General features: G+C 38.2%; 2 protein-coding genes and 1 pseudogene across 5 annotated transcripts; 1 reads left to right on the top strand and 2 right to left on the bottom strand.

Annotated features, from left to right (window-relative positions):
* Nucleotides 1-2,717: 2,717 nt before the first annotated feature.
* Nucleotides 2,718-8,471, bottom strand: LOC107647437 (protein DGS1, mitochondrial). Of its 2 annotated transcripts, XM_088491952.1 has the most exons (7): nucleotides 7,616-8,471; nucleotides 7,300-7,527; nucleotides 6,269-6,358; nucleotides 4,922-4,994; nucleotides 4,809-4,843; nucleotides 4,610-4,733; nucleotides 2,718-2,937 (listed from the first exon to the last, which is right to left on the bottom strand). In XM_088491952.1, exons 2-7 carry the CDS (start codon nucleotides 7,341-7,343, stop codon nucleotides 2,719-2,721), a joined length of 585 nt encoding a protein of 194 aa, XP_088348078.1. In that variant the 5' UTR covers nucleotides 7,344-7,527; nucleotides 7,616-8,471; the 3' UTR covers nucleotide 2,718. The 2 variants fall into 2 exon arrangements, with proteins under 2 accessions (XP_088348078.1, XP_088348077.1); XM_088491951.1 differs by having other exon boundaries at nucleotides 7,300-8,471.
* Nucleotides 8,472-9,683: 1,212 nt separating this feature from the next.
* On the bottom strand, nucleotides 9,684-12,795 carry LOC148562857 (uncharacterized). Of its 3 annotated transcripts, XM_021104907.2 has the most exons (4): nucleotides 12,343-12,795; nucleotides 11,256-11,400; nucleotides 10,596-10,759; nucleotides 9,684-9,966 (listed from the first exon to the last, which is right to left on the bottom strand). In XM_021104907.2, exons 1-3 carry the CDS (start codon nucleotides 12,478-12,480, stop codon nucleotides 10,641-10,643), a joined length of 402 nt encoding a protein of 133 aa, XP_020960566.1. In that variant the 5' UTR covers nucleotides 12,481-12,795; the 3' UTR covers nucleotides 9,684-9,966; nucleotides 10,596-10,640. The 3 variants fall into 3 exon arrangements, with proteins under 3 accessions (XP_020960566.1, XP_020960564.1, XP_016162257.1); XM_021104905.2 differs by having other exon boundaries at nucleotides 9,684-10,759; XM_016306771.3 differs by lacking the exon at nucleotides 10,596-10,759.
* Nucleotides 12,796-23,772: 10,977 nt separating this feature from the next.
* LOC148562856 (uncharacterized) lies at nucleotides 23,773-24,799 on the top strand (annotated as a pseudogene).
* Nucleotides 24,800-25,950: the final 1,151 nt, after the last annotated feature.

The following is a 25,950-nucleotide window of genomic DNA, read 5'->3' as shown; positions in this document are numbered from 1 at the left end:
TTAATAGCTAATTTTAATAAACACATAGCATTTTTAATATAAAAATAATATATTCATTGACATTCAAACGAAGTTACTCATGCAAATTCTATTTAATTAAAATAATTTAACAGGATAATACTTAATAGAAAAAAAAAGTATATATCATCACTTATATAAAGTTAAATAAAATAAAATTATAATGTTGAACTATAATAAATTCAAACTTCTTTTTAACAAATCCTCTAAATATCGTTCAATACGAATTAGCTTCACACCATATAATTTTATCTCAAACTGAATAATAATAATAATAATAATAATAATAATAATAATAATAATAATAATAATAATAATATACAAGTAGTTTGATTTATAACATAAAATATAAATAAAATAAAATAAAATTTAATAATATAATTAATGACAAATAAATTATAAGATAATCTTTTTTAGAAAATTACTTAATGGTGATATTAAACATTATTTAGTTTTAGGAGATGATGCTAGTATAATGTAGTCTATAAGATGAAAAAATATAATAAAAGAGTTCAAAATTTCATAAAAATTATAACTTAAAAGAAAAAATTGATGTGAGAACAGAATAATATATTATTGAGATACCATTTTCTAGTTTGTGTGTATAATAATAGATAGAAATGTTTGGTTCTATTTCTTCCAACCTTTAATTTCACATGAAAGAACTTTAAAAATACAGGTTGGACGGTGCAGAAGCCAACGAAAAATTCAGTGTTCGATGTTGGATAACGATTAACGAATCACATGGACCAAAAGATTAGAATTAAGTTGACTAGAATTTTAAATTTAACCACAAATAAATGGCTAACAAGCAACTAGCAACCTTATATATGTTTCACTTATATGAAACTTCGAGTTCTTCATATAAAAGAGAACAAAAATGTTAGACGAATGCTATATATATAAAATGTTAGACGAATGCTATATATTCTAACATTTTTGTTCTCTTTTATATATATATATATATATATATATATATATATATATATATATTTCTGTTTTAGTATTAAAAAAAATTATAAGTAAAAAAGAATAAAAAAAATTATTTTTTATATCATAAAAAAAATATTCAAAAAAATATATATATACAAAAAAAATGTAAATATTATTTCTCAAAATGTTAAATTATGTAATATAAATAATTAATGCTCGTATTACCATAAATGGGTGTACATCTATCATATATACACACAAAAGATAATAGAAAAGTAAAAAAGGAACAAAACATAATACTAATTTTTGTTTAGATATTTTATACTCATTTAGAATATGTTTACAGGTTTAGTTTAATGCGGATACTCCTATAAAATTACTGTAAAACATTTTTTTAAGGATGCTTAGGTGTCAAATTATGATTGGATGTATTTAATAAATCGGTTTAATAGTTAAAAGATTAAAAAAAAAATCGGTCTTTATAATAATATCAATAAATCTAATTATTCAGACCATAACCATCAGATTCGGTTCAATTCGGCCCGTTTACATAATCGGACTGGGTCATTTTTTTTCTTTCTTTTAACTTGCAAGAACGACGTCGTTCAACAATCCTAAGTCTCCTCCCTCAACGTTAAGCTCGAACTCTGTGGCTCACTGCGTGTTCTCCCGCCCAAGCTCTCTCCCTCTCTCGGCTCTGGTCTCTCTTACTGTCTCTGGTGTCGCACTCAAGCTCATCATCGCTCTTTTAGCTCCGATATCTCTCACTGTCTCCGATCTAGCACTCAGTCGCGATCGTGCGCCATTCCTGCCCTCGTCGTCGCTGGCGGCAGACGCAGCAGATCCCGAGATTTGTCTTCGTTGCTCCCTGTCTCGTCACCGTCTCACAGTCAGTCCCACGCCTTCATTCCGCTCGCAGTCATCTCGGCCCCCTTTCGCCACAATTCCTCTTGGTATATTACAGTTCCTCCATAACTTGGTTTTATAATTTATCAATTTCTGCTTTAAGGTTTGATGGTCTTGGTATGGTTACTTCTAGAGATCCTTTAGTTGGGGCTTGTCATTTTATTTTGAGAGTTAGGGATAGATTCTAATTTATCTGCTTCTCATATAACAATATATAAATATCATATGTGCGTTCTGCCGGTAACTGTAATCATTCAATGAATTTTTTAAGTAATGTCTGAATTTAGAGATTTCATAATCGGAGTTTTGATGGATGATGGATATAAAAGTTAAAGTAGAATTAGCTGATGTAATTTGTGTAAGCAATTAGAAACATACCAAAAAGCATTCTTGGCCTGCAGCTCACCATATATGATTCACTCAATGTATATTTAAAATCATGCCAAATATACAATACATGAATACATAAAATTTTGTTAGTTCCCACATACTGGTTTCAAGAATCATATAAACGAGTAAGAAACTTTTAGAAAATCTGTCTAGAGTGTAATCAAAGCAACTCCACCATTTTGATGAAGTTGCAGTGTGTTAAAATCTATATCAACTGGTTCAATTAAACTAGAAATTAGATTTTAGACCAAGTGGGGAATTAATGCTTTCCTTTTTCCATTTTATTGTACATTAAACAATGATGATAATGCTAGAACATTTTATAACACCATCACTATCAAAATGTCACACTTCTAGCTGCGCCACTCTGATAGCAAGAAGTATTACGATGACTTCATATACTTAATAATAGAATAAGAGCCTTTGACTCGAAATCTATAGTTGTTTTCTTTGAAAAGCCAAAAAAATACTTTAAATAACACAAACCAGTATATACATATATACAAAAGATCTTACATAAGTAGCTAAGGAATATAATATACATAAATCATTACAATTCCTATCCATCTTACAAATTATAATATTGATGGTGAGGAAAAAATAAAGAATAACTAAAACAACAACATCAAATAAGCAAAACGCAGTAAAACTCTTCGTGAGCCTCGTCATCTGTCTCCTGAAAAGATAAAGCTGTAGGGGGGTGAGAACCTAACCACACGGTCTCACGACGGAGTTTTAGAATTATCATAAGAAGATATTTAATAAGAAAATCATTTTCAATCTCAGTGATTATCGTTGTCTTATGAATCCTTTGAAAACCGATGGTTTAACCATAAAAAAATTCAAAACATTTTAAAAAGAAATCAGTTAATTAACCAGAAATCCAAACTCCCTTTTTAGATAAAAGAATCTTAAAAGTTTTCTAAAAGTATGAATGATCAACATGTTCCAATCATAGGTTCATTAAGTCTATGATGAACCAACTTGATATTTCATACTTTACTAAACCACAACACAAACCAAACACGGCCTTCAGCCCATCACATAATCAATCATGGCTTCAAGAACAAACAGCTCAATCAACATCTAATTCACCACAACCCAACCAATTTTAATCACAAACACAAATAATAAGGTTCAAACACAATCAAGAGCAGTTACGTCAAGTATAGCAATTAGCAATTAAACATGATTATTCATATAGGCAAACCAATTCCAATATGCACACCCAAACAATGTCACATAGATACATATGATGAATGCATGCCCTATGGCTAATGAGCTCATCTGTCGGTTATACAGCCAATCGAACATGTCCTGGTAGCTAACCATTGGACAGTCCCTCTGTGCATGCATCTCCAAGCTAAAAAATAATATCCATGGAGTCAAACTCCAAGCTCAATAATATTCCATGGAGTCAAACTCCAAGCTCAAATTTAATATAATATTCAAAATCCATATATACATGCATGCCCATGGGAGAATCCGGGAAGTAAAAGTACCCGGTCACATCTTGCGATAGAGGGTCAACAGAGTATCAAATCTCAACCTGGAGCAAGTGGTGGCAAGCCACTGCGTCTACCCAGGGAAACTCGTGTCTCGGATAATTCAAATTCATAAGCCATATGAATAATTCAATCATAATTCGTCAATATCCACATCATTCTCAATCTCATCTCATTCATCATCATACCTCAATCATACTCAATCATTATTCTTCATTATCACACCTCCCATTCCGTTCATCAATAATTCTAATTCAAAACATAATTCATTCTTTTCTAAATAAATCAAACTTAAAACATATAATCCTTAAAATAATTTTTTTTAAATAATAACTTCAAACGAAGCTTTCCGATTTTATAAAAATTTCAACAGCATCTCTAAAAGTCGGACTCTGCCACCCATCCAAATATTCCTCAAACCTTACTCAACCATTTCAAAATCTCAATTATTTAAACTAAGTCATATAAAATTCTTATTCTTTTATAACTACTAAACTTTATAGTATAAATATAGAAAATTATTCAATAATTATAAAATTAAGTAAAATTTCTATTTTAATTATGAAAATTTGATTTAATTACTTTTAATAAAATAATCTATAAAAATAAAGTCTTTAATGAATAAATAAATTAAAATTAGTTCATAATAAAATTTTTCTAAAAATTATAGGTCTTACACATTTTACTATCAAAATTCATTATTATAATTAGGAATTCTGTAAGTGGACTTTTCAGTTTGGAGTGCATATTAGCTTTTGCAAGAGCTAAGAACTAAGACATACATGAGTTTGTAATTTTGTTCAAACTATTAAGAGAAAGAAGAGAGAAAAGAGGGGGGGGGGGGGGGAGGGGATCACCTGTTTCAACCATGTACGCACTAACATGATGAGTAAAAGAGAGAGAATGAAAGCAGGTAATGCAGCTAGAATTGCAAAGTTAATTTCATTTGCTCGTAGAATTTGGTCCAGCTCCAGCATTGCCCTAGTCAAAATATCATTTTTATCAACTAAAACAATGAGAAGTACTCACTTAAATGTTTGGATTTGTAAAACTCACGTTTCAATATCCAATTTAAGCTTCTGAATATGTAACTACAAATAATGAAATTAATTATCAACAACTACTAAAATATACATTGCATCTAATACATAAATAGTAAACTACACTACCTGAATAAGCAGAGCCTCTGCCAACTTTCCACCTATAAAGTTTTGAATAGGGTGCCTGATTTCCTTTTCATACCTACATTTATAAATGCAAATATTAAACCATGATACTTAAGTAAAAAATACTACAAAAACAAAGTGATCACTACTAAACTAATCATCGTCGTTATTATTTATAATCTATTTCAATCTTTCATGATAACAGATAAGATTTAAGAGATTTTTAATGCAAATAACTTATAAATATCTTTGTCCTCTTGTTAAATCAAAATTTAACAGTAACTCTGTATACTTTCAAACATTGGGAATCTATATAAAAATAAAAATAAAAAATCATATATAAAAAAAACCAGGGTAGATTATTCTAAACTGGTATATCTCAAAGCAGAAGTTTAAACAGAAACAGCACAATGCTTAAAATTATTTTCCTATGCGAAGTCATATATTTTTCTGACTATTAATATACAGTTATTTAATCTAGAATAGCTTACAATGAAAATGTAAATTAGTTAGTTTTTTTTGTTTTGGCATATTTTACTTTGGCAAGTTGTAACTAATAGTTAGTTGTGTTATTTGTAGAAGTGATGAGCTGACTCAGCATCAGGTTAGATAGTCCCTTTAGCATTGCTAACGAAGTTAATTAGCTATTAGTGAGCGCTATATATAGATGTAGCTAGGATTATGGTATAGTGACTTTTCTTTCTATTTTTCTGTATAATGAGAAGTATATTTTCTCACTCGTACTCCCATCACATATTCTTCTCTCAATTCTGATCTTGAGCACGATTTTCACAGCTTACTTAAAACCATAAGTCAGAAACACGTTAGCAGAAGATATAACAATACAGCCATTATGTGCCCAGGAAAAATGATATAGCCATTTAATCAAATACCAGATCAATTGTTCTTCATAAAAGCACTTATACCCTTCATTGTAAAACAGTCTAAGTGAAAAATCAAAGAGATGGAGACCAAAACAGTGCCTTCACTCCTCAAACCCCAAAGGGATAGAGTTGGAAATCCATTTCAGTAGGTATTAACCAAAGAGAAATAGAACTTCTTTTTAGATATAATGAACCGTACACCTCTAGTTATAAAGACGATGCACTTTTTATTTCCTTGGGGTAAGAGAATAATTATAATGACAGGAAGAAAGAACCTATAAAAGATTAGTCATAAAAGGATAGGAGATCCTCTGTACAAGAACCAAAAAACTTGCATCCTTGCACATGGCAAATCATATATCTCTTTCATAGTTCACAAAAACCTTACCATTATATTACGACCATATTTTGAGATAGTTCTAAATGTGACATATTCCAATTATAGGAAAGGAAACACCTATGTTACCTAGACATGACTATCTCGAGCATTTCCTGATCTGAAGCATTCTTTGAAAACTTCTGACCCTTTGCCCTCTCGCTGAAAGCCAACAACATTCTGTGCAAAAAGTTTAAAGAAAGTTGCTAAGATAGCAATATCCAAGCAGAATGTTGGTAACAAACACTAAATAGATTTACAGTGACGATACAAAATAAAGCTTTAAAACATCATTTAATAATAATAATAATAATAATAATAATTAAAAAAAAAAAAGTTAGCTGAGAGTAGATTGAGTCACTAAACCATCAGGATTAGAAAAATTATCAGCCTACATTCACTGGTGTAAATTTTAATAAGAAACTGAAATTTTATATTCATTGATGCATTGTTTTTCTTTTATAAATATTGTATACAGAGCATCAACATAAAAAATAGTAAACAATCTATTCCTTTAAGTTGTATACATATCTGATTTTTTATTATAGAAAATAGGGGTGGCAACGGGGCGGGTAGGGGCGGGTTTTTGCTCTACCCGACCCCGCCCCGCCTGACAAAAAACCCGCATAAAACCCGCCCCGCCCTACCCGCGGGTAGTAAAATGTTAAACACTAACCCGCCTCTGCGGGTACCCGCCCCGCCCCTACCCGCCCCTATAATTATTAAATTCAACAAATAAAATAAAATTTTAAAAATTATATAACCACCATTTACATACATAACATAAATTAAAGTAAAAATTTATATATGATATAATATTATTAATCATTTTACTAATTATTTTATATATGTTAAATATATTATATATTAAAAATATATATATTTATATATATATTATATATACCGGGGCGGGTAGGGGCGGGTTTAACCTAAACCCGACCCCGCCCCGCCCCGCCCCGCCCAAGAACCCGCCCCGGTGCGGGGGCGGGTAATTACCCGCCCCGGTGCGGGGGCGGGTAATTACCCGCCCCGAGCGGGTAGGGGCGGGGTGGGTACCCGCGGGTTCGGATAGTGTTGCCACCCCTAATAGAAAATGAGGGACAATGTGTGTAACCAACAACCTATGCAGTTTGTCAGAAGTCAACTCCAGCTCTGCAAGGTCCATAATACTCAGCTTCTTGAATCTCTCGAATAGATCATCTTTGATGGACAAAATCGGGATAACTCTCCAAAGCCAAAAACACCCAAATTGACGAGGTCACAAGCCTCCAATATCGAAACTTTAGCACCCAAGGCTCAAACAAGCTTCCAATCTCTTCAAATGAGTTCCAATCTCACATATACACTACCTAACATATATTATCACATTTATATACTAAATATCAATACCCAACACATATACTCAAGGGATTTACTAAGTTTTGGGGGATTTCTTACCTTCACCATGTCTCAAGCTAACAAAACTCCGCTAATTTCTCAAGCTAATCGGATCCTCTATGACATCAAAATTCAAAGATCTCAATACCTCATAACATGCAAATTTTTGAAATTGGAGGAGGAAAAATTGGAAATAAAAACGTGGCTTCCTTACCTAATGGAGTACTAGATTTTGTAGAGATCGTTACTACGGACGCGTGGCCGCAAACGATGTGGCGATCGGAACTAGGAGTAAAAAGTTAAGGCAATTTGATTATGGAAGTGAGGGTTTGGAATTTGTTACATGTTCTCCCCCCCCCCCCCCCCCTTTTCATGTTTCCCAGCGATGAATGGTTTATGAGAGAGGAAGGGGTTGCTGAATTATTTTGTTTAGTGAGGCTAGAGTTGGACCTTAGGCCTAATACGGGCCCGATTCATCCGGTTTGGCTCATTCGGTCTAATCTTGGGTCAAATTCTTTAAAATTAGTGTCAAAATTGTTATTTTAATTAGCTCTATCTTTTTAAATTATAAAATTCATATTTTCAATTTCTTTTATTAAAATTTAATTTATTGATTAATCATCTACTAATTTTGTGAGTTTTACAGTACAGACAATCATGGTTATGCTACACTAATCCAAATTTTATAATTTTGCAAGCATAATAAATAAATACTGTGAAAATAATTCTTACATCACCAACTATTGACTTGTCGGGCATAATAGTCAAAAGAGTCTTGCGTGTGCTAAGACAATGATCGTTTGGAACAAGAATTTCCATAAAATCATAAAACCAGAATATTATACTACGGATTTAGAAAAGGTTAAAAAAATAATTACATGACAAATTAGCAATTAAAATGAGAAATGGGTTATTTTTACTTACTCTAGATCCAAATTGTTTCCAAAGATGTAAGCAGCAATGACCAGTTCTTTATCAAAAAATTTCATCTCTTTAGTTAGTCGAAATAAAAGATCCAAACACTATAAAAATAATGTCAACATAAAAAGAAGTTCGGTACTCATTCATTTTGCATCAACACAAAGTTCGAAAAAAAAAGCGAAATAAAAAAATAATATAAATAATTTAACGACTAGAATCTATAGTTTTTAGATCACATGAAAACAAGGCAAGTGTTTTAAACAATAGTAAAAATATTTATAAGTTACTAACTAAAGCCACACTCACATCACTAATAGAAATACTAAAGTTGCATTTTGATAAAATATGATTTTTTTACCAACTTAATTACTAAGCATCTTTACATGCCATTTGTTTAATCTTCCATGTATTTTAAAAAGTTGAAATGTGTCCTACACGTTAGTGTACAAGATATAGATTTGTGAATATGTCTATTTCATAACCGAGGATGAAAAAGCACAATATTATAGCGTTAATTATTTATTCAAAGTATACACACAAAATCAGCCAGATACTTTTTCTACGTATAAAAAATAAAAAAAATTCCTAACATTAACGTTATCCTAAAAGTTAAGCACTTACATGTGGCATGTCATCTCCGTCCATATTTGGATTGTAATTATTGTAGTAAAGCCATGGACGACCCGAAGAAAGCTTCTCCCCAAAATGCAATTCTTTCTGCAAATCCAAAAAATACGATAATTATTTTAAGCATTGATGTTACTTATTTGTCAATACAATTCTCTCAACCGATAAGCTTTCCACCACATCAATAAATCAAATTCCCATATTAGCAATTGAAATTTAACTCCCTAGTATTAATCAGGATTCTAATCAGCCTTCCAATGTCACTAACAGGTACAATATGCTGACAAAAAAATTTGGTACTCACAAGCCTAAAGCTTTCAATAGTGAAGCTCAGACCTCATATCTAGTAGGAAAGAGAGGAGAAGTTGAGGAACATATTTTATTTTATGACTTAACATTAATATTACAATATGTGAGAATACTAAAAAGTTCTTCACCCCTAAATCGGGACAGTGGCAAATCCAATGGCTGAAGAATGCTGTGCTTTGTGAACTATAACATCATATATTGTGTATTAATTTGATCAAATGCTATCTTAGTAGTATTTAATAGTTGTTATTTAAAAATAAAAACATAAAACCTTAACTTCGGAGACCGGTAGTCCACGCTTTCTTCCCTTGCACCTCGGAGTCCTCTTCTTCGTGACTGGTTCGTCACTCATTGAGGGGTTGGCGTCAAGTATGCGTTTCAAAGTATCCGACGGTGGTGTAACAACTGGAGCAGTATTCAAAAACTTTACACCATCACTCACTTTTTGATGAGGAACCAACCGTTTTCACAAACTCTGGGAGAACTGTTGTTATCCCTTGCACAACAGCTTCGCGAATCATCGTCTATAGTGCCTCGACAACACCCTTTTCAAGCTTCAAGATGCCATAAAATAAGACGCGTTACTAAATAATAAGGTAACATCACAGAAAATATAAACATCACAAAAGATAACTAAAGACATGTTAAAAAGGCATTCCAATAAAGTAAGGCATCTTCGGGTATTATAGCCAAAAAATAGATTACTTTCTCGTCCAAGGCAGAGAAGTTCATGTTCGATTCTCCCTTAGAAGTTACAGAGGCATCCGGTGTGTATTGCTCAAGTCATATTCTTAGATACTACTAAGATATAAACATGCAAACTTATATTCTTAGATTAACAAGTCAGCTTGAAACATGCAAGCTTATATTCTTGGATTAACAAATCATCTTGAAACATGCAAATACGCTACATGTAAGAATGCAAGATCACCGCAAGAAAGAATGCAAGAATTTTTGCATCCACCACTAAGCTGTTTTTGTTATACTTGCTATATATACCCAATGCTCCATACACCATCAAAGTGAAAAGTGTGTGCATTGGACATATATGTAGTCATTGTTAAGCACAATAAAACAGAAGGCCACAAAAAATTAAGCCGCCACATCATCTGTTTGAAGTCTAATGAGTTCAAAACTTGTTTTATGAACAAAGAGTAGCAAGTTAAGGATACAGAATAGACACCACATATATATCACCCGAGCAAAGCGAGCAAGGCTGAAATCTTTTCTAGCATAATAATATGAGAAGTTTCCAAATCCAGTCATCCAAACATATGCAGCAATACAAACACATATTGCATTGTATATCTCTGTCGCGGCAAAATAATGATACATGAGAAAGAGGACCTGGACAAATGGAATATGATCACAGCCGCAGTTAAAAATTAGACTGTGCATGAAGATATTCACTGAATTATGGAATATTTGAAGTAATACGCATATGCATTATGTTAAGCTAAATCCAATTTGAGATGCATCTCTTAATGTCTTATACATCTAGACTACATTTTTGAGCTAATCAGATTTCAGTTTCATCATGAGAATAACCAATAGCTTTAATTTCCATTTTCCTGTTGTTAACCTTTTAATATTATAATTCATGACAGGCCTCAAAGCATCTATGACCGAGTGACGTGAAATTTTATTCTAGCTACCCAGTTCTATATAAAGTTCAGTACAAGCTAAGGTGAGCCTATTCAATGCCCACACTCCACGCTATGATATGTACTACAATCAATGTACTAAAATATGTAAGGCATCCAAATTGAAACCTACATGCATCCATCCTTTCCAATAACCGAAGAAGCCAAGAACACAAAATAGGTCCGAGCAGAGAACATACCTGTCTGCAAATAAGCAGAGAACATACCCGTCAAAAGAGCATCACCTTCAATGAATAGAAAATCATTTCCAGACCTCATCAACAATATCATTGCCAATCCCCGACACAGAAAATAGAGCCAACCGATCTTTATATGCATTGGCAGCTACAAAAGAACCACTGCAAAAAGTCAAACATGAGTATTGGAAATACTCGCAATAGTTTACACACTTTGCATTTGTCCATTTTAACACAGTGCATTATATTTTGAAAGCACATTATTATCCAGATTCCAGATAACTAGAAAACTATATGTCCATTCTATTAATAACAGAGATCACTTATAGTTAGTCAGAGAAACCTATATGACCCTTAGCAGGTTGAGACGTAAATAAAAATTGGGTTACTATTTCACGATTCATCAGGTTTCTTATATCTTTTCTGCTATGGAAGAGTTTGTCTTCCTCAACCTCTAGCAATTTTCTCAACTATTTTTCTTCATTCACAAAATTATATTCATCAATATAACTATGGTGTATCTAATGTATTGGATATGACTGAGAATAAAACTAGCACATACAGCTAGCTAGTAACTTGCAATTCTATCATGCTCTGCCTCTCTCCACAAGTGTTTTTTCTACTTGTCTTTATAGCTTTACATTTATGTCTTATGTTGATTATGGAGGCAGCAGCTTATTGATGCTCCAAGCATTGCTATAAATCTATACACAAGTTTAATGTTGAAGCATAAATGTTAGGTGAGACTCATAAATTATTATATATATTCAAACATGTCAGATTATATATTAAATTTACGTTTGTGTGAAAATTTTCTATTATAAAATGGTTCGTATTTTGATTTCTTGTGCTAATAATGTGCTAAAAATGACTTGTTGATATCTGTTGCTTCTATTACTAATTCAAACCAACTTATGCCGTCCATCAGTAATTACCAGATGCAGAAGAATGACTAAAGTTTTTCAACCAACCCCCAGTGTCATGATTTCAAACCCAAATACTTAATTAGTAATTACTAATTCACACGTGACCTAAATGTGATTTCAAAATACAGAGATGCTTCCTACAACACTGACTATTAAAGTATTACCTGTCTATCGATAGGCTTGGATTCAGGCTTTGCAGCCAAATTCCCACTCTTTGGAGGTACTTGCAATACCAGCTGTGGTTCCAGCAACAATGTTGCTTTCTTGATCAATCTTATCTGCTCCTCTGAAGGTAGCTCCATTTTGAAATTGTCAAGGGAGACATGCTCATCTCTATTTGGTTCCAACAATCAGCTTCATGACTAGCTACTTTTGCCGCCGGCGACGACCAGCTCAGAGAAGGCGTGCGAGCGCGACTGAGTGCGAGACGGTGACTACTGACGACACGGAAGTGACGAGAACCTTGGGTGCGAGACCAGAGACGAGAGAGGAAGAGAGCTTGAGATTTCTCGAGCTTTAGTGAGCAAGGGAGAGGCTAGTGAGAGGAAGAGACGCTAGGGCTAGGTTTTTTTCTTTTTCGGGTAAGCTTGAGAGATTAGTGAGAGGTTGGGCTTCGGTTTGGGATTGGGCAGGGGTTTTTTTAGGGACCTAATTGTATTTTTAAATTTTTAGGGATTTAAATGTTCGCAAAATAAAAGTCAGGGATATATTTGTCTTTTTATAAAAAATTTAAACATGATTTGGTTTAAATTGTGTAAATCAATCGGATCAAATCGAGTCTAATAATTATATGGGACAATTGGGTTTTTTATTGTTACTGTTACGATGGGTAACCGGAGATTATTGGGCTGGACTCACTGGGTTGGCCCAATCGTCTATGGAAGAAAGCCTTCGAGCGGATAAGCGTCTTTAGGGCCTCCGTCCGACTTGTGAATACGAGTGAATGGGGGTGGTACCTGCAAAGACACTCCGATGCCTAAGTCAGCAAGGGCGTGAACAAGTCTAGAGAGTATTGAGACTTAGAGATACCTGAGGAGTGTCAGTGTATTTATAGCAGGGAGCCAATAACCACCGTTGAAGTAGTTCCACCTTTTAAGGTGGATAACCGTCCCTTTATCTTAGGGAAGTTGGGATATGGCTCCTGGAAGTGGGTTGAGAGATCTTAGGGGCAGTTACTCATTTGAGTGAGTGTTTATCTGCCAGCTAATCTTCGTCCCCGACTTCTTTAGAGCAAGTCGTAGTGAGAACCGACTTCTTTAGGGGAAGGTCGGTGTGGGGTGAGGCTCAATCCTTTGGACTGGGTCTTTTCGTTTGGACCTGGGCCTTAGTGTTGGGTCAGGGTATGAACAGTGCCCCTACTCAAGCCCAATTTCTTTTTAAGACTTGGGTTCGAGTATTCTACTCGGGGTCGTAGCCGACTTGTGAGGGAACCGACGTGATTATTCGGAACCGACGTGACTTTTGTGACTTTTGATTTTCACTCATTAATGACCGCTTTCTGTTTTTACCATTATGCCCCTAACGTGTCTATAAATACTTTCCCTCTCTCTCGTTGTTTCGTTTCTGCGATTTTTCAAATTTCCTTCTCATCTGTTCGTGGGGAATTCTTCATTTGAAGGCTTTCATCTTCCTCTACTTTTTTCTCAGGTAAAGGTTAGTTTTTTCTCCTCTTCTCTTTTATGCAGTGCTTCTGTTTGCATTCTTTTACTTTTTTGGAGAGAGGAGTTGGTTTGTAGGTTTCAGTTTGATTCCATGCCCCCCTTAGAGACCCTGTTCTTGATCTTTTTCTTTTTCCTTTGTAGGTTTTCGTCAACCTTTAGGAAACAATGTCTTCTGTAGAAATTCTTGCTCAGTGGGTTGACGTCACGGTCCTAGGGGAGGAACCTATGGTCGACACCGATTTTTATCACCAACCTCCGCACTCATCATAGACTATGTATCTCTGATGAGGATGAGCCGAAGTATGAATTGGTGGTCCCGGGTCCGGAAGACCGGGTTTATTTCGGGAGGGCTTCTGAAGTAGCCCCTCATTTCTTTTATATGTATGAGAGTATGATCACCCGCCTGGGCATTTTTCTCCCTTTTTCTGATTTTGAGGTTGCCGTTCTACGCCACTACCGAGTTGCTCCTACCCAGCTTCACCCCAACTCTTGGGGTTTTCTGAAAATCTACCAGTTCATTAGCCATGCTTTAGACTTTCCGACGTCCCTGAGGATTTTCTTTTTTCTCTTTCACATGACTACGCCGTTCAGTGGACAAAATAATAAGCAACAATGGGTGTCTTTCCGAGCTATACAAGGTCGGAGAGTCTTCACCCTTTTTGATGAATCCTTCCATGACTTCAAAAATTATTTTTTCAAAGTTCAAGCTGTAGAGGGTCACCACCCCTTCTTCTTAAACGAGAGTTCTTCCCCTCCCTTTCCTCTGTACTGGCTAGAGGCTTTCCCCTGTGAGAAATATGGTTTGGATGCTCTGGATGAGGTGGAGGCAGCCATTGTGGGGTTCCTCCGAGAAGTGTGGGGGAGGGCCCCATATCTGGATACCAAAAAATTTCTCCAGGGGTCGCCGACCTTTGTCCAGACACAACTAGGTAGCTTTTATTTATTCACTTTGTTTCCGACTTGTTTTTACCGACTTGTTTTGCTGACTTTTTGGCTACTGATTGTTTTTTATAGAGATGGCGAAGAAGAATTCCAGGTAGTCTTACCAGAGAGTCCAGGAGGCCAAGGCAAGGTCCCGTGCCAGGACTGGCGGCGCCAGGGTAACTAGCTCTCCTCTTCCTCCTACTCCCCCTTCTTCCCAAAATTTGGGGACTCTTTCTCGACCCATCGTTATTTCCTCCTCGGCTTCTTCTCAGCCGTCCCCTCCCCCCGATCTTCCCCTGAGCCAGAGAAGAAGAAGCGCAAGACTTTAAAGTCTATCTCTTCTTTTGAAGGTGAGGCTAAAGTGGATGCACCTCAATTTGTCCGGAAATACATCTATCCCCATACCCGCATAGGTATGGATGATGTTTCTATTCGGAACCACCTCACTATTCTGGCTCAGGAGAGTATCAGGGCGGCGGGGGTATGCACAAAGTTTCTTGATATGTTTGAGAAGACTCCTCTCAGCTCTTTGGGTTCAACCTCGAGGGTTGAAGAGTTGGAGGGGAGGCTTCTCTTATATCAGGAGCAGGAGAAAGGGCTGAGGGAAGAGGTCGCAAAGTTGAGGGAAGAGAGGGATGGCCTCCAAGAAAAAGAAAGGAAGTTGCAGGCTCAGTGCAACATGGAGGAGGGCCTGAGGTTGAAGGCACAGGAGAGTTATTCGATCCTGTTCACGGATCTCGTGGAGGTGAGGAAAGATTTGCTGAATACTCGGAATGCTTATGCCGAGTTGGAGGACTCCATTGCTGATAGGGCTGAGGAAGCGTGGAGGATTTTTAAGGAGCAGGTTGGAGTTCTTGCTCCCGACCTGGATCTGTCTCCCTTGGATCCTGACAAGGTCGTTATTGATGGGGCTATAGTATCTCCCCCTTCTCCCAAGTATATCACCGATTCAGATTTAAAGACTCGGGGGCAAAGGATAATGGAGTCCCCTCCTCGTTCCAAGGATGCTCCGAGTTCTTCGAAGGCTCATAGAACCTCCTCTCTGGCTCCTATGGATACTTCTCTCCCTGGACCTGATGGCGCTCCGACTACTCTCCCTGACTCTGGTGGTGATCCGACTACTCCCTTCGGCTCTGGTGGTGATACTCTTTAAAAATATTTGTGGCTATATGGGGGCCCGGCCTGTGGGTACCCTCTTTTTTAAACTCTTTTTTATGTCGTGGTGGTGACTTTGTTGACATTTTCCTTGGCCTTTTAAGGCCGTAAACAAAAATACTTAGAAATACCCTTTTTTGGATAAGGGTTTAAGTTAACAAAAAATACCCTTTTTGGATAAGGGTTTAAGTTACCTTTTTGTGTATGCTTTTCTGACTTTGGTTTTTGAAAAATCCCCTTTGATCTTTTCTGAAAACATTTTCTTGGCTGTTTGTCCTTTTTGAGCCTTTTAACTTTAAGGACTTAGGACAGTCTTTAGGTTTTTCGATCTCTTTTGGTATTCCTTATACTCAATTTTTTGATTTATTGAGTTCCTATGACTTAGGTTATTTTTGCGATGCGTTTTCTTTGCTGCTCGACTTTTCACTTTGACTTATGAGTCGGAATGTTTCCAAGTTTTTCACGATCAACTTTTATAACCTCTTTACACCGACTTGTACCTCATCGTTTTATCCTGACGACCATCTAGGTCGGTCATGGGATTTTCATGTTTTGTCGAGCTTAAGTCGGCGCGTTTCGTAGAAAGAAAAACAAACGAGAAGGAATTTATAAGAGATATTGTAAAAGATCTTTATTTATTTGGGAAGGTACTTTCGCTGCTACTAAGGGTTTTTGATAATCCATTCTCCTTTAGTCTCTACTGTGATGCCTCGTTAAAAACCCTTCTTCAGAAAAAACCCTTTGATTTTTGGGAAAAAATCGTGTGAAGTTGGGAAAAGAGTACATCAGGGAGTAGAGTTCGCATTTAACTATAGTACCTTTTCATATTACAAGCATGCCATGACCTAGGTAACTCAGCTCCGCTCAGGTTGGTCACTTTGTAGTAGCCTTTTCCTAAGATTTCACTAATCTTGTATGGTCTCTTCCAATTGGCAGCAAGCTTTCCTTCCCCCGACTTGTTGACTCCAATGTCGTTTCTGATTAAGACCAAGTCGTCTGGGGCGAAACTCCTTCGAATGACTTTTCTGTTGTATCTCGTAGTCATCTTTTGTTTCAACGCTGCTTCGCTTATCTGGACTTGCTCTCGGACTTCGGGGAGCAATTCGACCTCATTATAAAGGATCACCCTTGGGCTTTGTTCGCTGATTTCTACTGGTATCATGGCCTCTACGCCATAGACAAGTCGGAAGGGTGTTTCTCCTGTGGCGGATTGTGGCGTCGTCCAGTAGGCCCATAGCACTTGCGGGAGCTCATCAGCCCAAACTCCTTTTGCATCTTGTAGTCTTTTCTTTAGTCCCGCCAGTATGATTTTGTTAGCTGCCTCCGCTTGTCCATTTGCTTGTGGATGTTCCACCGAGGTGAACTGGTATTTTATTTTCATACTGGCTACTAGGCTTCTGAAGGTAGAGTCGGTGAACTGGGTTCCGTTATCTGTGGTAATGGAATGAGGTATCCCATACCTTGTGATGATATTTTTGTAGAGGAACCTCCGACTTCTCTGGGCAGTGATCGTGGCCAATGGTTATGCTTCTATCCACTTTGTAAAGTAGTCTATTCCCACAATTAAGTATTTGACTTGTCCTGGGGCCTGGGGAAAAGGTCCTAACAGATCCATCCCCCATTTTGCAAAGGGCCATGGAGAAGTTATACTGATTAGCTCCTCGGGAGGAGCCACATAGAAATTTGCGTGCATCTGGCATGGTTGGCACTTTTTCACAAAATCTGTGGCATCCTTCTGCAAAGTCGGCGAATAGAACCCAGCTCGGATTACTTTTCTTGCTAGTGACTGGCTCCGAGGTGGTTTTCGCAGATCCCATTATGAACCTCTTCTAGTACTTCAGTTGTCCTTGAGGTTGGTACGCACTTTAGCAATGGTATTGATATTCCTCTTTTATAGAGGGTATTTTTCACCAAAGTGTAGTATTGTGCTTCCCTCCGGATTTTCTTGGCTTCTTTTTCCTCTTTGGGGAGGATGTTGAATTTTAGGTATTCGACCAAGGGGTTCATCCACCCAAGGTTTAACCCGGTCACTTCAAGGACTTCCTGCTTGTCCTCTATTTTCATCACAGAGGGTTCTTGGAGAGTTTTCTGGATCAAGCTTCTATTATTTCCCCCTGGTTTGGTACTGGCTAACTTGGAGAGGGCATCTACTCTGCTATTTAGGTCCCGAGTTATGTGTCTAATCTCGGTTTCTGCAAAGCGCCCGAGGTGCTCCAAAGTTTTTTCCAAGTATCTTTTCATATTCGGGTCTTTAGCCTGATACTCTCCATTTATTTGGGAGGTCACTACTTGGGAATCGCTAAATATCAGCACCTGGGTTGCACCGACCTCTTCTGCTAGCTTTAATCCTGCAATCAAGGCTTCATATTCTGCCTGCTTGTTGGAAGCTGGAAATTCAAATTTGAGAAAAACTTCTATCTGTGTTCCCCCTTCATTGGCTAGTATTATGCCTGCACCACTTCCTTTTTTTTTTTTAGGATCCGTCTATGTATAGTTTCCATGTAGTCGACTTTTCCTCTTGATCTCCTGCATATTCCGCTATAAAGTCGGTGAGGCATTGGGCTTTTACCGCTGTCTGAGTTTCGTACTTTAAGTCGAACTCGGAGAGCTCTATCGCCCACTGAACCATTCTCCCTGCAACATCCGTCTTTTGGAGGATTTGCTTCATGGGTTGGTTCGTTTGGACTCTTATTGTGTGGGCTTGGAAGTAGGGCCGTAACCTCCGCGAGGCTATTACTAAGGAGTACGCAAACTTTTCTAGTTTGCGGTACCTTAGTTCGGGACCCTGTAGAACTTTGCTGGTGAAGTATACTGGATGCTGTCCAACCTCATCCTCTCGTATTAGGGCCGATGCGACAGCTTTGTCCGCTACAGACAAATATAGGACAAGCTCTTCCCCCACTAGAGGTCGGGTGAGGATTGGAGGTTGGCTCAAGAACTTTTTGAACTCTTGGAACGCTTCTTTGCATTCTGGAGTCCACTCGAACTGGCATCCTTTTCTCAGCAGAGAGAACAGTGGAAGGGACCTTAAGGCTGACCCTGCCAAGAACCTGGAAAGGGCTGCAAGTCGGCCATTTAGTTGTTGGACTTCTCTCAAGCAAGTCGGGCTTTTCATTCTTAGGATAGCTTTACACTTGTCAGGATTTTCCTCGATCCCTCTTTGGGTTAGCATAAATCCTAGGAATTTTCCAGCCTCCACCGCGAAGGTGCATTTTGCAAGATTTAGTCTCATCCCATGCGCCCTTATGGTGTTGAAAACTTGCGTGAGGTCCGTAAAAAGGTCGGCCTCTTCCCGGGTTTTTACCAGCATGTCGTCTACGTAGACCTCCATTAAGTGCCCGAGGTGGGGAGCGAACACCTTGTTCATCAGCCTTTGGTACGTGGCCCCTGCGTTTTTTAATCCAAAAGGCATGACTACGTAGCAATAATTTGCTCTAGGTGTGATGAACGATGTCTTTTCCTGGTCTGGCTTGTACATCGGGATCTGGTTATATCCCGAGTAGGCATCCATAAACGACAAGTATTTATACCCTGAGCTGGAGTCCACTAGAGTATCAATGCTTGGGAGCGGATATGGGTCCTTGGGACATGCCTTATTCAGGTCGGTATAGTCGACGCACATCCTCCACTTGCCGTTTTGTTTCTTGACTAGCACTACATTTGCTAGCCATGTCGGATACTTAACTTCTCTGATGAAGCCGGCCTCTAGGAGTGCTTGTACCTGCTCTTCCACCGCTTGAGCTCGTTCTGGGCCGAGATTACGCCTTCGCTGCTGTACAGGTCGAGACCCTGGGTGGACAGAGAGCCTGTGGGACATGAGCTTGAGGTCTATCCCTGGCATGTCGGAAGCTTTCCAGGCGAAGAGGTTGGAATTTTCTTTTAGGAGCTTTGTCAACTTTTGTTTTAAGCTTTCTTCCAAGTTGGCTCCTATGTTGGTATTTTTTCCTGCCTCTTCACCGACCTGTATTTCTTCAGTTTTTCCTCCTGGTTGTGGGCGCAGCTCTTCTTTGGTTCTTGTGCCACCGAGCTCTATGGTGTGGACTTCCTTGCCTTTCCCTCTCAGGTTCAGGCTTTCATTGTAGCATTTTCTTGCCAGCTTCTGATCTCCTCGCACCGTTGCTATCCCCGCAAATATCGGGAATTTCATGCAAAGGTGATGGGTAGACACCACCGCTCCGAGTCGATTTAGGGTAGCTCTGCCAATCAAGGCATTATATGCTGACCCCACGTCGAGGATTATGAAGTCTATGCTCAGAGTTTTGGACTTTTCCCCCTTTCCGAAGGTCGTGTGGAGGGGTAGAAATTCCAGTGGTTTTATTGGCGTGTCGCCTAATCCATATAAGGTGTCGGGGTAGGCTCTTAACTCCTTTTCATCCAGCCCTAGTTTGTCGAATGCGGGCTTGAAAAGGATATCTGCCGAACTCCCTTGGTCTACTAGAGTTCTGTGGAGGTGGGCGTTGGCTAGGATCATGGTTATCACCACTGGATCATCATGTCCAGGGATTATTCCTTGCCCATCCTCCTTTGTGAATGAGATTGTGGGGAGGTCGGGTGATTCACTCCCGACCTGGTAAACTCGCTTGAGGTGTCTCTTGCGAGAGGACTTGGTGAGTCCTCCACCCGCGAATCCTCCCGAGATCATATGTATATGTCTCTCGGGAGTTTGTGGTGGTGGGTCTCTCCTGTCCCCATCCTCTCGCTTTCTCTTCCCGTGATTGTCCGACCTTTCCATGAGATATCTATCAAGCCGACCCTCTCTGGCCAGCTTTTCTATCACATTTTTAAGGTCGTAACAATCCTTTGTTGAATGACCATACATCTTATGGTACTCACAGTAATCGCCGCGACTTCCTCCCTTTTTATTTTTAATGGGCCTGGGAGGTGGCAGCCTTTCAGTGTTGCAGATCTCTCTATATACATCCACCATGGAAACCTTTAGAGGAGTATAAGAGTGATATTTCCTTGGCCTGTCGAGACCGAGTTCTTCTTTTTTATTGGGCTCTCTTTCCTTCTCTTTTGCAGAGTGGAAATGCCCAGCTCGCCAACTCGGCTCTCGTAGTCTGGCATTTTTCTCCATGTTGATGTACTTTTCTACTCTTTCCTGTACATCGCTCAGGGAGGTGGGGTGCCTTTTTGATATGGACTGTGAGAAGGGACCTTCTCTAAGTCCATTCACTAACCCCATGATGACAGCTTCGGTGGGCAGGTCTTGAATCTCTAAACACGCTTTATTGAACCTTTCCATATAGTCCCGCAAAGGTTCTCCGACCTCCTGCTTTATTCCCAGGAGGCTCGGCGCATGTTTTACTTTATCCTTTTGGATGGAGAACCTCATCAAGAATTTTCTCGAGAGGTCCTCAAAGCTGGTGACCGACCTCGGTGGGAGGCTGTCGAACCACTTCATCGCCGCTTTTGACAAGGTAGTCGGAAAGGCTTTGCAGCGAGTTGCATCAGAAGCATCAGCCAGATACATCCGACTTTTGAAATTGCTTAAGTGATGCTTCGGATCTGTGGTTCCGTCATAGAGGTTCATATCAGGGCTTTTGAAGTTTCTTGGAACTTTTGCCCTTATGATGTCCTCACTAAACGGATCTTCTCCTCCCAGGGGCGACTCTTCTCGGTCGCCACGGAAGTTTCGACTTTTCAGAGAAGATTCTAGTCTTAAGAGTTTTTCCTCTAACTCTTTTCGTCGCTCTATCTCTCCCCTGAGATTTCGCTCTGCCTCTCGTTGTTGTTCTAACTCCTGTTTCAACTGTTCCAAACGACCTTGGTGGCCATGGACCAACCCCATTAGCTCGGTTGCGTGGGGTGGTTCTTCCTTTCCTGACTCTCGTTCATCCGAGGAGTTTACCTTTGGATTTTTAAACCTAGAGGTGCCTTCTCGATGTTGATCGCTGGCTTCCTGGTGAGGAGTTGGGTTTGCGTCGTTGTTTCCGGTGTCCAGGTTTTCCTGCTCGGAATCAGATGCCGTATGACCTTCTTTCGGTGATTTGTCCGCCATTACTGGTTGATCTCTCGGGTCTCCGGCAACGGCGCCAATGTTACGATGGGTAACCGGAGATTATTGGGCTGGACTCGCTGGGTTGGTCCAATCGTCTATGGAAGGAAGCCTTCGAGCGGATTCGCGTCTTTAGGGCCTCCGTCCGACTTGTGAATACGAGTGAATGGGGGTGGTACCTGCAAAGACACTCCGATGCCTAAGTCAGCAAGGGCGTGAGCAGGTCTAGAGAGTATTGGGACTTAGAGATACCTAAGGAGTGTCAGTGTATTTATAGCAGGGAGCCAATAACCACCGTTGAAGTAGTTCCACCTTTTAAGGTGGATAACCGTCCCTTTATCTTAGGGAAGTTAGGATATGGCTCCTGGAAGTGGGTTGAGAGATCTTAGGGGCAATTACTCATTTGAGTGAGTGTTTATCTGCCAGCTAATCTTCGTCCCCGACTTCTTTAGAGCAAGTCGTAGTGAGAACCAACTTCTTTAGGGGAAGGTCGGTGTGGGGTGAGGCTCAATCCTTTGGACTGGGTCTTTTCATTTAAACCTGGACCTTAGTGTTGGGCCAGGGTATGAACAATTACTATAAATAAATCGATTTTGTTTTGGTTTATTAAAAAATAAAGTATTAACCGGTTTAATAAAGATGTCCAATAATATCATAACACATGTAAACGTTTTTAAAAAAAGACATTTTTAATGTCTTTATCAAAGTGGTATCCTTAATTTAAAAAGATTCTAGAAATGTATTTGAATTTATTCACAAGTTTAATAATTCAGAATTTTGATTGAACACTTTTGATGACTTACAAAAATAGTTCTCTAAAATCTTTCTTTTTTAATTCTCCTTGGAGTATTTTAATCATATTTTAATTTTGATAGATAACACGCATGGGCATACACGTATATATATAAGGAAAGGAAAATTAAAGAAAAATTTAGGGTTTAGGGTTTAGGGTTTAGGGTTTACGGATATATATATAAACAAATTATTCGAATAAATGATAAATTTATAAATATATGATAAATCCGTAACTTCTCTATTTTGTATTTTCTCTACATTTTATTTATTTTAAATAAAAAGTTTGAACCCACTAAAATTTTTCTTTAATTTTCCTTTCCTTTCTTCTAACGTGCCCAAATAACATTTAAATACATGCTAGAAAAAACAACAAATTAAAGTAACTTAAATGAAAAGAAATTAATTTAGGTGGTCTAATAGTTAACGCACTATTCTGTTTAAATAAATTTTAGAAATTTAAAGTCCGCCTTATATGTGTAATAATTTATGAAAAAAGAACAAATAGGTCCCTGAACTTTTCATTCGTAGACATTTTACTCCCTTAGGATTGGAAAATACAAAACGATCCCTGACCATTCAAAACACTTGACATATTGGTCCTTCCGTTTAATCTGCTTGGCCAAATGTTACGGATTCAGATTAGGTGGTGCTTATGTGGCCTAGAGTGTGTGTATGTATCGCCAAGATGTTGTTAACGGGACTAACGTGGTCCGTTATAGAAAGTTATGGGACATATTGGTCCTTATGCACTAAAACGATGACGTTTTGAAAAACGTTGTTCAACACTTCATATCAGATATGTCAAGGATGCCCATATCAATCATAGACAATTACAGAAAGCCCTAGCACTGACGTTTTCCCTCCAAAAAATACAACACTTCATCTTCATCGTGTCGGCGTTGGTGTTCTGTGAAACAGTTTCAGTGAAGCTTCGTTGTTGTAGTTGTGTCTGCCGCAGAGAGTAGTAAGTATATTGTTGTTGAAACTTGTTGTACTTCTTCCTTTTATTTGTTATACATACATGTCTTAGTATGTGATTATAGAGATTGTAAGTGGGGGTAGTGGCTAATTAGTTGTGTGGGGTTAGTGAGGTTTAGGGTAATGTTTAGTGAGGTTTTGAATCATTGTTAATAATGTATGGTTTTGTGTTGTGTTGTGTATTGAAAAATGTTGCAGATGGATGATGTATTTGGTGTTCCTGTGTTCCATCACAGGGGCTACTTTTCAAGGGTACCTGCCGGTGAGTTAGTATATCTTCATAGTAAAGTTGAGAGGTTTTCACCCATGGACTTGGATTTTGTTAATTTTGGAGATTTGATCACGTTGTTCAAAGGACTGGGATATCAATTATATAAGAAGGCTTACTGGTATGATCCGAAAAGCAAGGATATAAAGTCAGGGTTGTATGTACTGAGGGGGGATGCAGGGATCAACCAAATGCGACAGACTAAATTGAGGAACAAAGACACTTATGAGTTTTACATTTTTTATCATCCTGTTGATGATCCTAAGATCGCAGATGGTGCTTGTGAGAAACATGATGAGGTTAAGGAAGAAGTGGATCCAAATGAGTTGGAGATATTGGATGACTCATCTACCGATCATGATAGTGATGACAGTGAGGAAGATGAGTTGTATAAACTACCATCTCCCGGTTATGAAAGTGGGAGTGAGAGTGGTGAAGATGATGATAGGGGCAGTAGTGTTAGAACTACCAAAGGAAAGAGAAAACAAGTGTCTCCATCGTCAAGGAAACACATTGAACCCCCAGGAAAAGCAAAAAAACAAGCCACACATGTGTCTAAAAGGTAGAGGTTTAAAGCAAGAAGGGTGGGCTCAACTGGAGAAAGTTCGTCAAAGATGAATGGGCCTGCTAAATAGCCCAATACAAGTGGGCCTACAAAACAGCCCAATAGAGCTAGGCCTGCCAGGGAACCCAACATGAGGCCAGCAATTGCAGAATATGTCAGTGATGTAGACACAGAGGATGAGGACATCGTGTATAAGTATGAATATGAGGATCTACATACCCCTGTCTCATCGGAAGATGAAGGGAACAAACAACATTGGCTTGCGTTTGACGAATAGTATGGCTTTGGAGAAGGGAGATTTGATCTTGGCACAAGATTTGCTACAATTGAGAGGTTCAAAGAGGTTGTGAAGGATTCGTTTATCGCTAAGAGGAGGAGGTTGGTCTAGATAAAAAAATGATAGAGAAAGGGTTAGAGTTGGCTGCAAGGATAAAGATTGTTCTTGGATTGCATATCTCTCCTACAATAAACAGCTGTAGTGCTTTCAGGTGAAAACATATAGGAATGAGCATACATGTGCAAGAGATCTAGGAAGTAATGCAGCTGACCAATACTGGATCAGCAAGAAGGTGGAGAAAAGAATGACCACCCATCCCCCACATGACCACACATGAAGCTATTGATTTCTTAAGAGAAGAGTTTGATTTTGTTGTACACCCTAAGATGGTTTATAGAGCTATAAGAGAAGCAAAAGATAGGATTATGGGCAACGAGGTAGAACAATATGAAAAGCTAAGGGACTATTTGATGGAGATACATAGAAGCAATTCAAGGTTTACTGCCTTGCTAGATGTTATTCCCATTCCACAGTCACCTCCTACCTTTGACAAAATGTATATTTGTTTCGATGCATGCAAGCTTGGATTTAAGAGTGGATGCAGACCCTTGATTCATTTGGATGGAGCATTTCTCAAGACCTATCATGGGGGCTAATTACTGTCTGTTGTGACACAGGATGCTAACAACCAGTTTTATGTGATTGCCTTTGTGGTGGCTAGATCTGAATCGAAGGAGTCATGGAAGTGGTTTCTTACCCTTCTACAAGAGGATATTGGAGATGTGCAACATCATGGTTGGAATTGTATGTCCGACCAGCAAAAGGTTAGTACCTTAGTTTCTGTAGGTAATTTCATTTAGTTCATAAAATTTGATCATGCCACTTTCTAATTTAACTAATCGAATGAATGACTTGTCAGGGTCTATTGCCTGCATTGAAAGACATAATGTCGAATGCACATGTTCGGAATTATGTCATGCCATAGTTCATTACAACAACAATGCATAACTTCTCTGATTATCTATTTTTCAAGACTTATAATTACAACAACATCAACACAAGTTACTGACGAACACACAAGAATAACCAACATATTAGTTTTTTTTCTTCCTTTCTAGATAAGCAAGCTTCCTCTCCAACTTAACTAGTCT

The sequence above is a fragment of the Arachis ipaensis genome, chromosome B6 (assembly GCF_059453495.1).
Source record: "Arachis ipaensis isolate K30076 ecotype BB chromosome B6, ASM5945349v1, whole genome shotgun sequence".
Lineage (NCBI taxonomy): Eukaryota > Viridiplantae > Streptophyta > Magnoliopsida > Fabales > Fabaceae > Arachis > Arachis ipaensis.
The sequence above is the reverse complement of the archived record's forward strand: the minus strand, read 5'-3'. Positions and strand labels throughout refer to the sequence as shown.

Coding starts and splice junctions, on each gene's coding strand:
- LOC148562857 (XM_021104905.2), bottom strand. CDS start 12,480: ATGGAGCTACCTTCAGAGGAGCAGATAAGATTGATCAAGAAAGCAACA. Junction 11,401..12,342: donor CCAAGCCTATCGATAGACAG/GTAATACTTTAA, acceptor GTTCTTTTGTAG/CTGCCAATGCATATAAAGAT. Junction 10,760..11,255: donor CTCTGCTTATTTGCAGACAG/GTATGTTCTCTG, acceptor CCATTTGTCCAG/GTCCTCTTTCTCATGTATCA.
- LOC107647437 (XM_088491951.1), bottom strand. CDS start 7,343: ATGGACCTTGCAGAGCTGGAGTTGACTTCTGACAAACTGCATAG. Junction 4,844..4,921: donor CAGAGGCTCTGCTTATTCAG/GTAGTGTAGTTT, acceptor CATTATTTGTAG/TTACATATTCAGAAGCTTAA. Junction 2,938..4,609: donor TGCGTACATGGTTGAAACAG/GTGATCCCCTCC, acceptor ACCCCCCTACAG/CTTTATCTTTTCAGGAGACA.